Source organism: Galeopterus variegatus, unplaced genomic scaffold, assembly GCF_000696425.1.
Source record: "Galeopterus variegatus unplaced genomic scaffold, G_variegatus-3.0.2 Scaffold3496, whole genome shotgun sequence".
In the NCBI taxonomy this organism is placed as follows: Eukaryota; Metazoa; Chordata; class Mammalia; order Dermoptera; family Cynocephalidae; genus Galeopterus; species Galeopterus variegatus.
In genome coordinates, this window is record NW_007729607.1 from 114,594 (window position 1) to 129,985 (window position 15,392).

Below are 15,392 nucleotides of genomic sequence, written 5' to 3' on the forward strand. Positions count from 1 at the left end.
ATGTAAAATAATGGACAACTGGTCGACCTGGATTAAAGTGGGCATGGGACACTGAGAACATCAGCCCGTTCCCTCCTTTTCCCCTTTCACCCAAGACCTCATGGAAGCCCTGAGGCTCCCAGGAGCAGATCACAGCCCACAGCACCTTCCTCTTCAACCTCCCAACTGTCGATGGATTTCATAACAGGCCACACTATCAAGAGCATTTTTAGTTGTATGTGGCCTTGGCTGCAAAGGGGAGCAGAGCATTTCCAAGCACCTGCTGCATTGCAGGCACTGAGTTATCTTATTTCACCTCTCCTTCAGCAGCTGACACTGTCCCCACCCTTTAAACGGCAGAGAGAGCCAAGGCTCAGAGCCAGTTAGTTCTTCAGCGGCAAACTGGGATTTGAACTTGGATTTTTTTTCCTCAACCACATTGTGTCTTTTTAAAAGTGGAGGGAGCAGGCTTGCATGACATGGCACAGGACTGCCAAAAGAAAGGCAAGCAAGGGGGCAGAAGCGTCCTCCTGCGCCAGCTGCTCCTCCTCCTCTCCCGTTGCTTTTCCCCACGGTGCTGGCGCTAAGACCCTGGGAGACAGAGTGGCTTGCTTTCACCTTAATTAGCACAGCAATTTGCTAAATTTTGTTTTTCCCTTTTTAAGAGTGTTAATCAATTTTAGCTCAGAATAGATTGGAATGGCACACAAATTACCACAACAATCCCCAAATGCTAAATTCTGAACATCTCGATCAACCTCAGAGCCTGAAATATATGAGAATCAGAAACTCCGGCCGGCATCTCCGTGATCTATTTAAAATGTTACAGGGCTGAAATGAAAAGATAATGGTTTTATGAGGTTGGGAACAAGCAATTTGCCAAAGTAAGCTTCATGCCTAAGTGTTTAGTCTTTCCCAAGGTGAATGGAGACACAGCATCAACACATTTCTGCAAAGTTACATGTTCCTCTAATAATAACAATCTGTTAAATCCACAGCATTACAAGGTACCTACTATATACTAGAAAGACAGAGTAAGATGTGTCTCCTTAAGAAAGTTCCAACAGACAGATAAGTGAATAAAAAAATGTCTTCCTCTCTCCTGGAGAAGTCAGGGAAGGTTCTAAGAGAAAGGGGGCAGTGCAGCTGAAGGATGAGTAAGAGCTGTGACAAGATAGGTGGAAGGGCATGTCAGACAGAGGGAACAGCATTAGCAAAGACCCAACCATAGAAGAGAGGGCTAAGAGAACCAGAGGTGTTCTCTATTACTTGGCTGATAGGGAAATTCTGCAGGAAAGACAAGGGATGAGACTGGAAGTAGAGTCGAGAGCCTGAATATAGAAGACTTCTTAATCAGACTACAAATCTTGACCTTGACACAAGCCTAGTGGCACTACGGAAGGATATAAAGCAAGGGAGTGGCATGACCAAATGAGTTTCATTTTACTGAAATCCTCCAGCCCAATGTAATCCCTAATATTCATTGCATAGTCTATTTAAAGCACACTCACAAGTAATCTCTCATTTGAGTCTCTTAATTACCTTAAGAGGCTGATATTATACCCACATTTCCACCGATGAGAAAACAGGTCCAGCAGAGGGAGGTGATTTAATGTGTGTCTTATGAGCACTAAATTACAATACACAAACTAAAACCCAGGTTCACCAGACTCTGAGTTCAGCATTTACTTCACTGGGTAACAGAATCCTCTAGATAATAGCTATCGTAGACCAGCCTCAGATATACAACAGGCCAATAGCCTCCAGCCTCCGCAGAAGGCCTGGGTGCCAGAACCATACAAACCAACATGGATTCGGTGATAACGGATTGGTTACTTTAATGCTTTTAAACAGGCCAATAGCCTCCAGCCTCCGCAGAAGGCCTGGGTGCCAGAACCATACAAACCAACACGGATTCGGTGATAACGGATTGGTTACTTTAATGCTTTTGGTCATAAAATCAGATTCAGGTGGCAAACCACCTTAGTTATAGCATGCACATTTTCAGTTAGGAGCTGAGTTTTCTGCCACTGCTACAGTCTACTAAACCATAAGCAAGAAAAGTTGCCACCTAGAGGAGACCAGGCAGTGCCTCTCCGTCTGCCCATACCTTGAGCTCGTCTGCATTGTAGAAGTCTACACGCACAGCGGGCACCATCCAGGTCTGGAAGAGTGTGGCCAGGATCTGCTCTGCGATGGAGTCTGCAATGAGGTGGAAGTGCAGAGGGTTTCGTCTGTGGGGAGCAAAAGCAGGAATAGTCACGGGTAGAGTTAAGGCTTTTGAATTCCAGCTACAAAAATACTTTTCCCAGTTCTTAAGGTGGGGCTAGTTTCTAACATCATTTGTGAAAGTAAATCAGGTATGTTACCAAACCAGTACACACCAGTGAGGATGTCAGAGCTGAAAAGGAGAGAAAACACATTACCCAGCCTCAGAATTTCAGAGAGATGACAACAAAGCACCAGAGAGGGTAAAATTGTTGGTGACATCCAATTCAAGCCAACTACCCTACTTGTTATTAGGGCACTTATGTTTCTAAAAATCTTAAGTAGAGCAAGTATAATAATTTGGCCAAGACTTCATACCTACCACCTGGACATATCGGCATTAAATGCAGAAATACATCAACAGAGGGCCAAGTCTTTAGACTGGTGGTGGGCAGCTGGCAAGATCTGCTCCCACCGCACAGTGATAAGTTCTGTTTTTTGCTTGTTCCTCTCCAAAAGAACATGGGCATTAAAGAAGGAGTCACCTGGAGCTCTCATCACTGATTATCTGCTTATCCTCACTTTTAATATTTCTACAGCCTTTACTTACTCAACCACAGTCAACCAGCCCTGATTGAGGTAGCACCCAAAATACCAACCAGCATCACACAAGAACAAAGCTTCTGGAGTCAAATGGAAACGGATTCAAAAATCTAGTTCTGACACTTATTAGTGAGAACCTTGAGTATGTCACTTATACCTCTGAACTGCTGTTTCTTGTCCTTTTTTTTTTTTTGAGACCGGCCGCACCGCGCTCAGCCAGTGAGCTCTGTGAGCGCACCAGTCATCCCTATATAGGATCCGAACCCACGGCGGGAGCACTGCTGCGCTCCCAGTGCCGCACTATCCCGAGAGCGCCACGGGCTCGGCCCTGAACTGCTGGCCGCACCGTGCTCAGCCAGTGAGCTCTGTGAGCGCACCAGTCATCCCTATATAGGATCCGAACCCACGGCGGGAGCACTGCTGCGCTCCCAGTGCCGCACTATCCCGAGAGCGCCACGGGCTCGGCCCTGAACTGCTATTTCTTAATTCTGTAAAATGTTGAGAAAAACCTCCTAATAAGGCTACTGTATTAATTAAATGAGATAATAAGTTTAATATATGATGTATCAAGAACAAACTCAGGATAATAATAAATAGCAGATATGCCTTACTGGGACCTGCTAGGCCCACAGTAGTAGTTCAATCTAGAACTACTATCATAAATATGATTGTGCTACTGAAAGTAGCAACAGAAATTGTAGTACTGTAAATGAGCACCTATTGGAAATAAAGCACTGTGGGAAATACAAAGATGACAGTGACCTGGCCCCCTGACCTCAAGGAGCTCAGACCATTCAGAGAGACAGATGATCCATAGTTAAATATGAATAAGAGTAGAACGTGATAAAGACTACGGAAGAACGCCAAGCTCTACAGGAGTACAGAGAAAGACGGGCTAATTCCGACTGGTTCAGAAGTTGTGTCAGAGGACAGGGGAGCCGGGCCCTAAAGGATAAGCAAAGTGAGAGGGAACTCAATCCACGGAGAGCAACAGGAGACCCTGCTGGGGCCCAGGGTACGTCAGTTGTGGGGTAGGGAGAGGGACTCTAGGGCTGGAATGGAGAAGGAGAGGATGGGAGCCCAGAGTAGGATGGGCGTGCAATGAAAGTCTAGTTGAATGGTCAGCTGGGCATGGGGGCCATGTGACCTGCTGTCAGCTCTCAGCCTCGCGTGCAGCAGCCCCCAGCCCTGCACTACGTCTCGCAGTTTCCCATGCCCTGTGCTCTCTGCCCATCCTGGGTCTTTGCATATTTGTTTTGCACTGCAGGAAACCCTTTTGCATTTGCTCAATAAACACTTATTGAGCACACACTGTTTGCTAGGCCAGGAGCTGGTGCTGGAAACACAGCAGTGAGTAAGACACGTGGTCCCTCCTCTCATGGAGCTCACAGTGCTGCCCACCTTCACCCTCCCCGTTTGGCATTTGGTGATCTCTTACCCTGCCTTCCGTTCTCAGGTCTACATTCATTTGCTCGTAGAATCATTTCCTGACCACCCACGTCTGGGTCAGGGACCTTCCTAACTGACAGTGATCTCAGCACTACGTACCCAATGTACCATCCTTAGGTAGTGACTGCTGCTTACTTGTCTACATCCCCGCTTGACTGTGAGCTCAGCAAGGTTAAGGATGTTAGTATGTTCATAGACAGCCCCATAATCAACATTTCAGCACCTGGAATGTGGTAGGAGTTTAATAAATGAATTGGATGGACAGATGCCAGTGGACTGTGAACAGATATGGGCAATAGATGTGGACATGTCATTTAGGAAATTATTACACTAGGTAGATATGAAATGAGGATCTGATTAAGACAGAATCCAAGGAAAAGCAGAGAGGAGCTAGATCTAAAGGACTGTAGGAGAACAGATCTTAAATATGGGAGAAAACAGAGAGGGAGAAGCAGAAAGTGACACTGAGGTTCCTGGGTTGGTGGTAATGTCTTAAGGACAGGGGATACAACAAGAAAGGTACACTGGAGGAAGGTGATGAGTTGGGGGCTGGGAACACCAAGTATAAGGTGGGGGTGGCAAAGCCAGGTGGCACTGCTGGCTGGATGAGTCTAGACCTGAAGAAAGCTACGAGTATTATCCATTGCCAAACTGCCAGACACATAACAGGTGCTTAAGAGTGACAAACTGAATAAATGAATCAAAGAAACAACGAGCACTGCAGAATTTCCCCATGTGACCTATTGCCCAAATACTGCAAATTCTCCCATTAAACCGTCTGTACTCAGGGCAAGGAGCATGCCCACCCCACAACTTCCCTCATAGCTCAGCAAGAAGTTTTCTGTAAGAAGTGGCCACTGGGTCTTAGTGATGATTGGTGGCGTGGGGGACAGTGGTGTGTCTGCCCACTGGCCAGTGATGTACCTGAAGGCCAGATCAGAGGCAACAAGACAAAGTCATCAGGCAGACAGATGGTCCATTTAACCCTCAGCTTTGGCAAAACCAGGCCCCCATGTCACAGGAGCCACAACAGAGAATGGAGAAAGGCAAGCCTGCATAGGTGTCAACTTGCATTTTCATCCACAGTAGAGGAACAGCTTAATTCTAGCCCTGGGGTGACAATATTAAACAGACCCAGCTATTCATGTGTGCTCTAACACATCACACTTCCCATTCGTCTGCATCTCTGCTAGTGCTGTTTCCTCTCTGTGGAATATCCTCTCCCTACCTGGGGGCCTGGTGAATTCCTGTTCATCCTTCCCTTTGTAAGTCATCTCCTTCTAGAAACCTTCTTTGAACCCTTCCTTGCATCTCTGTCCTGCTAATTCTGCACTTTGTGTGAAAAGCTAATCCACCATGTGTAGCACATGTGTAGTACGGTGCTACGTATTCAAACACCTGCTCCTTGTCTCTACTGTGAGGTCCCTGAGGACAGCAACCATCTTTTCCTCCACATCCACATGCCCAGCAAAGAGCTTGGCAAGTAATGAAGCCTCAGTAAACATTCCTGCAGCAGAAAAGGAAAGCCGACGGCCCTCCTCCTCCGTCACCGTGAGCACCACCGTAAGAAGGTAAAAACGGTTGACGGCATACTCTGTACCCACAGTTCAGAATTTGGGCTCTAGAATGTCTGGGTTGGAACCCTGGCTGTGTTACTGACTGATCTTAGGCAAGTTACTTCATCTCTCTAGGCCTCAATTTCCTCATCTTCAAAATAGGCACAATAACGGTAAGCAATGCCACGTGGAGTAATTGTGAGGATAAGGTGAGACTATACACACACACACACACACAATTAGGCAAGTTACTTCATCTCTCTAGGCCTCAATTTCCTCATCTTCAAAATAGGCACAATAATGGTAAGCAATGCCACGTGGAGTAATTGTGAGGATAAGGTGAGACTATACACACACACACACACACAAAAAGTGCCACCGGGTATATGGTAAGATTTCAATAAGTGTTAACTATTACTGATATTAACTTATGAGACTGCTATTTTCTCTGTTTGTGCACCACCTTTCCAGTAAAGTATTTTCTATTAGTCCCCCCACCTATAGACAGAAAACTGGGTTCAACGAATAAATGTCCAACAAAGAGCTATTAAGGTGTAACCACATAAAAGGCGCAGCAGGGATACAGGCGAAGAATGAGCTGGGAGTTCTCTCTTCAGGAAGCTTACAATCTGGCAGAGGTAGGGAAAGACAGAATAAAAAAACGACACGAACCTTAGAACACAGAAGTGTGATGAAGCTGGGCTGGCACGTGCAGCTGCACAGACTGGTCACGGCCCACCTCCCAAAGAGCCACCTGCATACACTGACTTGGACAATGACATGAAGGGTACTCTTAAGAGTTGAATGTTGCACAATCTGCACAACCATACAGAATGGCTCTGCAAAAAGGAGCCCAAAAGGTACATAAGTTGAGGGCGAAAGAGACCACTCCTAGACAGTGAGGAACCTGGGAGGTTTCCATGGACTACGTGTCAGTTAAACTGGACCTCTGGATGGGGAAGGACGGAACGTAGAAGAAGGCATTCTGCGGGATCAGAGGTGGGAAGTACAGAGCACGCTGGTGAAAGTCTTATTAGGGAGGATCATACAACAACAGTCATGGACATGCACTATATGCTAGGAATGGGGAGCATAAAAAGAAAAAAGAGAGATTAAGTCCCAAGGGCAGGCCAGCCCAGAGTGCGTGAATTCTTAAGAACTGCGACTTTCGTTCTCCAAGAGAAAGAGAGCCAGACAAAGTTTGGAGGCTCAGCTAGCAGCAGATCAAAGTTGTAATTCCAGAAGGTATAACCCGGTTACAGAGCAGAGGTTGGGCAGTGTGGGGAAAGAGGAGCAGGCTCTACGAGAAAAATGCTGCAGACGTTCGGACGGGGCTTCCCTCTTCCATGTCTGTCTCCTTCTGATCTACTTAAAGGATCTCTGTAGAAAGGATAGTAAATCCAGAAAGAAATTTACCTCCTCTTTAGGGCAATATGAGGTGTCTGCAGTGTCGAAATGGTTAGTGTGCCTCATTAGCTTCCCTCATATCATATTCCCTCAGAGGAATATGAAAATGCTTAATCAGAGGATGCACGGGGCCCCCAGCCCAGGTGACCACTGAGACCCCAGCAGTTTGCTGACACTTGGCCACCAAAGGCAGGCTAACCACCAGCAGCTTGCATCACCCTGTCAGGTGGAATGCTCACAGGGGCTCTAATAATGTTCCACTTTTGGTACCATCACGAGAATTTGGGACCACCAGACTGTAGTTCCTGTCAGTGTCCTTCTCCTCTAAGGTCCACCAAACCACAGTACAAGCCCTTGACAACTTTACCCAGACCATCTTCCTTGAAACCTCTATGTAAGCCAGAATGTTTCTACTGAGCTTTAACTTATAAATCCTACTGCCAACCAGATGGTTCCTTTTCATGACCCACGGGTCCCTTAGAATCAAGAAGGCCCCAATTGCAATGCTCCTAACACACCTAGTTCCTAATTATTGGTGGAGTGTTTGTTTAGTACCCGTCTGTCCTCTCGAATGTAAGCTTTGTGGGGACAGAGACCTTGCGTGTCATTCACTGCGGTATCCTAGACCTCCAGGACACCACCTGGCATATTAAGGAGGGGTTCACTTTTATTCTCAGTGACTTCATTGATGAATGGCTCAATCAATTTCCAAAACAGAAATCATTTTGCCCTCTCTTAGCACCGTACGTGGTTTTCCTCCTGAATCCCGCCTGGGCTAAAGTGCACCTTTCACCCAGCCTCACAAGTAGACATGGCAGCATCACCTGGGCTTCTCCCCACACCTGTCCCACATCCCACACACCCGGTCCATGGCAAGTCCTGAGATGCAGCTTAGCCAACTGGTTAGTTAGCTGGCTCTCGTAATGTTCCACTTTTGGTACCATCACGAGAATTTGGGACCACCAGACTGTAGTTCCTGTCAGTGTCCTTCTCCTCTAAGGTCCACCAAACCACAGTACAAGCCCTTGACAACTTTACCCAGACCATCTTCCTTGAAACCTCTATGTAAGCCAGAATGTTTCTACTGAGCTTTAACTTATAAATCCTACTGCCAACCAGATGGTTCCTTTTCATGCCCCACGGGTCCCTTAGAATCAAGAAGGCCCCAATTGCAATGCTCCTAACACACCTAGTTCCTAATTATTGGTGGAGTGTTTGTTTAGTACCCGTCTGTCCTCTCGAATGTAAGCTCTGTGGGGACAGAGACTTTGCGTGTCATTCACTGCGGTATCCTAGACCTCCAGGACAAAGAAAAAAAAAAAAAAAAAAGGAAAAACTTTTGTGCTTCACACGGCATTATCCAGAAGGTAAAATAAGTAACTCTCAGAGTGCAGAAAATATTTGCAATTGAGCTAAAATATATGAAGCACTTTTGACTTCATATATGAAATACATGAAGTTAGAACAGGGACTGGCAGGTAGTAAGGACCTAGCAAGTGTTAGCTATCGTTATGCTACTCAACCTTTGGTGATATGCATGAATATATTCCCTCTTTTCTCTCTGTCTCGTCTTGCTTCTTCCAATATATCCTCCATCCTCTAAATCCTGTGTTCTCTCTAAAAGGATCACACGATCCCCTGCTCACTATTCAATGTACAAAGCACAGCCTCCCTGTAGGAACCCCCAGTATCCCCGTGTCCTAAACAAAAATCAGAGTGCCCTGACAGCTCTATAACCACCCAACTGTGGGCTTCTGAACCCAAACTGGGGCCTTGATAAAGGTATCTAGGTTGTTGTTGTCCAAAACACTGAAAGAAACTAGCCTTGACCCTGAGTCAAATTCCTTAAATGCTCATATCAATTCCATACCCTGATACATGCCCCCCTGCCCACCGCTGCAGACATACCTAGATAGAACACCCCTTTCCCTTGCTGTCCTTCACAAGGATGAAGCTGCAGCACTCTGCATGGAACTTGCCCTAATAAATGCTTTGGACTGATCACGCTGGCGTAAACAAAAATCAGAGTGCCCTGACAGCTCTATAACCACCCAACTGTGGGCTTCTGAACCCAAACTGGGGCCTTGATAAAGGTATCTAGGTTGTTGTTGTCCAAAACACTGAAAGAAACTAGCCTTGACCCTGAGTCAAATTCCTTAAATGCTCATATCAACTCCATACCCTGACACACAACCCCTGCCCACCACTGCAGACATACCTAGATAGAACACCCCTTTCCCTTGCTGTCCTTCACAAGGATGAAGCTGCAGCACTCTGCACGGAACTTGCCCTAATAAATAAATGCTTTGGACTGATCACGCTGGCGTTTAGTGCTTTTTTCTTTGGAATCGTAACCAGCCCCATCTCGGGATGGTTTAGGGCATTCCCTGTGGGAACTCCCCTGCCACCACTTTTGGGGTGATACCAGCTGCAGGTTCAGCAGGACAAAGCACTCCCACATGGAGCTAACAGGGCCTTCACTGATTTCACCCTGCCCACCTTTCAAAGCTCATGCCTCACAGTCCTTCCTTCGCAGCTGCAGGTTCAGCAGGACAAAGCACTCCCACATGGAGCTAACAGGGCCTTCACTGATTTTACCCTGCCCACCTTTCAAAGCTCATGCCTCACAGTCCTTCCTCCAGCCATCTTCTTTCCCAGTTCTGCATGTGCCAGCTCCTGCTCCTCCCACAGGAATAAACTCGAGTCACCTCCTCGGAGAGGCCTTCCATGGCCACCTCATCCAAAGCAGCCCCATCCTCCCCACCCCCCCATCACTCTGTATCCCATTGCCCCATCTGGTTTCTTCCTAGTACTTATTAGTATTGGAAATCTCCAAATTCACCTGCAGGTCTATCTCCTACCCTCCAGAATGCGAGCTGTCTAGGGTAGAGTTTTTCTAGATTTACAAAGGCGGGTAAGGTGCCTAGGCGACACTGCCATTTCTAGCTTGTTTACTCTGCCTACAACCCCAGTGCTTACAAAGTGCCTGGTCACAGGTGTAGCTCCAGGGATGAGCCACATTCTCCTGCAGGCTGGAGTTCACGCTGTCACCTCTTCCCACACCATCCACACGCTGCCCACTAACTGTGCCTAACCGACTATTCTCAGATTAGACACCACGGCTCTGAGATAGTCTTTCCACTAGGTCAGATGCCTTCTTAGCAGGTCCCACTGAACTCCAGGCTTGAAACTTAATGTAGATTTTTGTAATAATCTACTGACTACTTACTTCTCTATTTCCCGCTAGGTGAAGGCTTGGCATTGGGAGCTTTATATGTTCATAATCTTATTCCTTGTCATTACATATGCCACCCAGTAATTGTATAATAAGAGAATGACCAAATGGACAAATGGACAATTACCAAAGAGATCCAAATGCCCTCACAGTTACAATTACTTGGAAGTTAGATATAGAGGTGCTTAGAAGAAAATGTAGGGGTAAATCGTTTAACATTGGGTTGGATAATTGTTTCTTAGACATGACATCTAAAGCACAAACAATAAAAGAAATAGATAAAAACAAAACACTTTTGTCTCTTTCTGATGTCTGCTATGTGAAGACATAGCAAGCAGATGGCAATCTGCAAACCAGGAAGAGGGCTGTCACCAGAAGTTAGTCCTGTTGGCACCGTGATCTCGGATTTCCAAGCCTCCAGAATTGTACAAAATAAATTTATATTGTTTAAGACGAAAAAAAAAAAAAAAAAAAAAAAGGAAAAACTTTTGTGCTTCACACGGCATTATCCAGAAGGTAAAATAAGTAACTCTCAGAGTGCAGAAAATATTTGCAAAGCATATATCTGGTAAGAGACTTGTAACCACAATATATAAAGATTGTTTATGACTGAAACAATAAAAAGAGCCAATTAAAAATTGAGCAAAGGACTTGAACAGCCACTTCTCAAAGAAAATATACAAATGGCCAATAAGCAAATGAAAAGATGTTTAACACCATTAATCATTAAAGAAATGTAAATCAAAACCACAATGAGATACATTGGGATACCCACTAGGATGGCTAAAATAAAACAGACAATAAAAAGCATTGGCAAGAATATAGAGATATTGAAACCCTTACTTGTTACTAGTGGAATTATAAAGTGATGTAGCTGTTTTGGAAAATAGTTTGGTGCTTGCTCAAAAAGTTAAGCATAAAGTACCATTGTGGAGTTACTTGGCAATTCCATTTCTAATTATATTTCAAAAATATATGAAAATATACACCCACACAAAAGCCTGTACACAAACATTCTTAGCAGAATTATTCATAATAGCCAAGAAGTGGAAACAACTGAAGTGACTGTCAACAGACAAGTGGATAAACACAACGTGGTACATCCATACAATGGAATATTATTGGGCAATAAAAAGGAATTGAGTACTGATACATGCTACATTGTGGATGAACCTTGAGAATATTATGCCATGTGAAAGAAGCCAGTCAAAAAAGACAAGATATTATGATTCCTCTTCCATAAAATGTCCAGATAGGTGAATCCATAGAGACAGAAAGTAGATCACTGGTAGGTGGCGGATGGGGGAGGAAGTAAACAGGGAGTGACTGCTACTGGGTACGGGTTTTTTTTTTTGTGGTGATGACAATGGTCTAATAGTAGATAGTGGTAATGACTGCACAACTCTGTGAATTTACTAAAAACCACTGAATTGTACACCTTTAAAGAGTAAGTTTTATAGGATATGAATTACATTCTGATACTTAATTGTCTGAGACGACAGTCTGACGTTTGAGTACGGGAGATGGAATTAGGCCTGCTCTGCTCAACTGTTTCTGGGCTTCTTTCCTTAAGGGGCTGTGCTGTGTAATACATGGTTTGCTTTAAATCATTATCATGCTTAATGATACTTTATACTTAATTTTTTGAGAAACTGGGAAGGCCCACAATTGTTCAGGCTAGCCTTGGACTGGGAAGTAAATCCAATTCAAGGGGACATAAGAGACAGCCTGATTGCAGTCAAAGTTGAAAGAATATTCTACAACTCAAGACTAACAGCAAAATGGGAGATTATCTCATTCTCTATATGTGTGACTTCCAGGTCTTATTTTGCATTTGGTTCCTAGCTTAGGAAGGTAAGAAATTGTTCTAATGACAGAGCCCTGCACATTCCAAAATCAGCCAAAGGCACGAGCCTCCATCCTATTCTCTGTTGTTCAAAGGGAGATTATCCTCTAATAATTAGACAGATGTTAAAGACATATTGACACCAAAGTGAATTTTACCAACTGAAGATGATAAGAACCCATTCAGAAGGAATAATTTTTTCAATATATGATTCAAGGCAATTTAGTTTTATATCTGCTTAACACCTGAAATAGTCTTTTATGCCAGTCACCAGTTACACACGCATTTTGGAAGCACTGCTTTGGGCCCATAACAGACTTCTGCCAGGACAGGCCAGCTTGGGTCCACATCTTAATATACAATAGGTCCCACATAGCCTGCCTGGGTTAGAACACAGATATTGCTGCAGACATCAAACGTGTTGCAGAGACAGACCAGACCACGCTTCTACAGCAAAGACGGAAGCTAGTGTGTGCCTCTTCTTCAGCAGAACCTGCAGACTTCGCTCTTAATGAGCAACGCTCCTGCTGCCTTTGGTGTCCTTACCAGTTCTCTGTTCCAGGTTCAGATGCAATAAATAAGGCACTACAAAGAGGCAAAGATGATTAAACCATTGCTTTTTCCCTGCCTTTTCTTCTTATCTTGTCTGGAAAGTGTCACAGTCCCAACAAGGCAATCCAGGGTCTGCTTTTCTTAAAATATATAAGGACATATGAGCTGAAATAATCTTTAATCATTAAGTTTACAATGCAATGGCACTTTTAGAAAAAGAGAGAGCCTGTGACAGCAAGTTGGATGCTCGGTGAATCTGTTACGCTTAGAAATTTAATAGAACTCATTTCAGAAAATCACAGCAGCCAGAATGAGGGTTTTTCAGTACGAGTCCTTGATTTGAGGGAGGCCAAGTGGCCTTGATAACATGGGAAGATTCAAGCACAAGTCAGTATCATGTCAGAAAAGCTCTCCATGGGAGAAGAACAGAGCAACCTTCCAGAAAAATCAAAATCCCTCATGTTGCAGTAACAGCAGTGTGCGTTCTAGGGCCCGGCAGAGCCAAGGTTGAAATCCCTGGACAAACACTTCCCTGTGACCTCGAATAAGCTAGTGAACCCCTCTGAGCCTTAGCTTCCTCATCCACGTGTGTGGATAATGGCAACTGCTGTAGCAGGTAGGGATAAGGTTCAAATGCAACAGCCCACATGAAATTAAGCATCTGAACTACCAGAACTAATTCTCTTTGGTTTCGTCCACGTGTATGATTAAACAGCTGCCCGTACTGCTTTCTTAAGTCGTACTAGAAAAACTGACACCTAGGCCTTTAAAAACTTCTATACTCAGAACCTCAAAAATACATACCTCGGGGGATAAAGATAATTATGAAGATCACAGTAGTGACAGCAATGTCCTTACTGTCACCCAAAATGATGATTAAAATTAAAAATAAGAATAATGATACTAGGGCCGGCCTGGTGGCGCACTGCTACAGTGCGCCGCTTGGGAGTGCGGCGGCGCTCCCGCTGAGGGTTCGGATCCCACATACAGACCGGCCGCTCACTGGCTGAGCAAGGTGCGGGCGCAACACCGAGGGTTGCGATCTGTTGCCGGTCACAAAAAAAGACAAAAAGGAAAAAAAAAAAAAAAGAATAATGATAGTAAAAATGGTCATTTCTTTTTTCTGATGAAGAGCTCAGACCCTGAAGCCAGACTGACTAGGTTCAAAACCAGTTCTGCCCATCCTCTCTGTGTCACCTTGAGCCATGACTTAATATTTTGGTCCTCAGTTTGATTGTCTGTAAAATGGGGATAATAACAGCATCCCATTTGAATACCTGAAAAACACTTAGCCTGATGCAGAGTGAGATCTACATTAATATTTGTTAAATAAATAAAACGTAGAAAAGTTTTACATAAAGTATATTTTTCCATATTCAAAACAGGCCTGTATGGCAGGTTGGGGCATGAAGCCAAAGCTCCAGGAAGTACAGTGACTTGCCTAGGGTCACCCAGCTCAGACATGGCAAGAGCAGAACCACACCTAGGTCTGCTTCTCTGTTTTATTCAGAGTCTATGCTCCTCCCTCCATAAGCCAGACACTGCTTCTATAATGACTTTAAGCCTGAATAAGCAACAAGACAATAAGAGGCAGATACTGGTCCCAAATAGGTTCTTTTATCCTCCATGTTCTTCGGGGCACAAGCAAAGTTTAAAAAAAACAAAAACAAAAATAAATGCTTGATATGCAAAGTAAGGGAAATAACCCAGCTTCTTTTGCCAACAGAGCTGTAGAGTCTGAGAGTAAGTAGATCACTCTAGCAAACAAATATTAAATTTTTACAAGCTGATCCACCTTCCTGCCCAGGAGGTAAACACTTAGTTAAATAAATATTTTTTTTCTCTGTTCACTAAAAGCTTGGTTTCCTTGAAGAGCAGCAATATTTCCCAGTTTATTTGCAATTGGGATTGGAGTTACAGGCATTCCCCCAATTTTTCTTTGAATATCCTTTCATCAACGTGACACGGACAGGTATTGTGCTATTTTCTACTAGGTAATAAACCTTCCCCACATATACTTTGTATATATTTCTCTCATCCACCTCTTATCTTCACCATAGAGACTGCATAGTGACAAGACAAAAAATATATGTAACACAGAAAACAAAAACAAGATTACCTTTATTTGTACCACCCAAACACAACATGCAGAAGTCCCATTCTTTATGTATTTTCTGCTAGTCTTTTACCCCCTGTATTTTGACGCTGTATCTGTGTATATGCAATGCTCACATGCATGTGCTTATATATTGGAGTGCACATTATGTATTCCATTTTGAATTCCATTTTCACTTATTTTATATCATAAACCTTGCTCCATGTTATAAAATATTTTTTAAAATCAATGGAGTACATTATTTACTATAAGAGTGTGTCCCGTTATTCATTCTTACTGTTTTAAAATATTATCCAATTTTATGCTTATGATTATAAACTGTATTTCATTAAACGTTTTTCTATAGTTAGGGTCACCTTTTTAAGACTGAGTCCCTAAGCAGTCAAGGCCTTGGGCACATACTACGAAATATCTTTCCAAAAGGTTATATCAATTTTCAGG

General features: G+C 44.1%; 1 protein-coding gene across 1 annotated transcript in view; it reads right to left on the reverse strand.

Moving 5' to 3' along the window:
• Positions 1–15,392, reverse strand: part of LOC103600881 (glycosyltransferase-like protein LARGE1) — a gene marked incomplete at its 3' end in the record, with an annotated part of 143,705 nt that overhangs the window by 103,625 nt on the left and 24,688 nt on the right. The window contains exon 5 of the mRNA XM_008585213.1: positions 2,090–2,213. Within this exon, the coding sequence (XP_008583435.1) occupies positions 2,090–2,213 (124 nt within the window). The remainder of the gene's footprint in view (positions 1–2,089; positions 2,214–15,392) is intronic.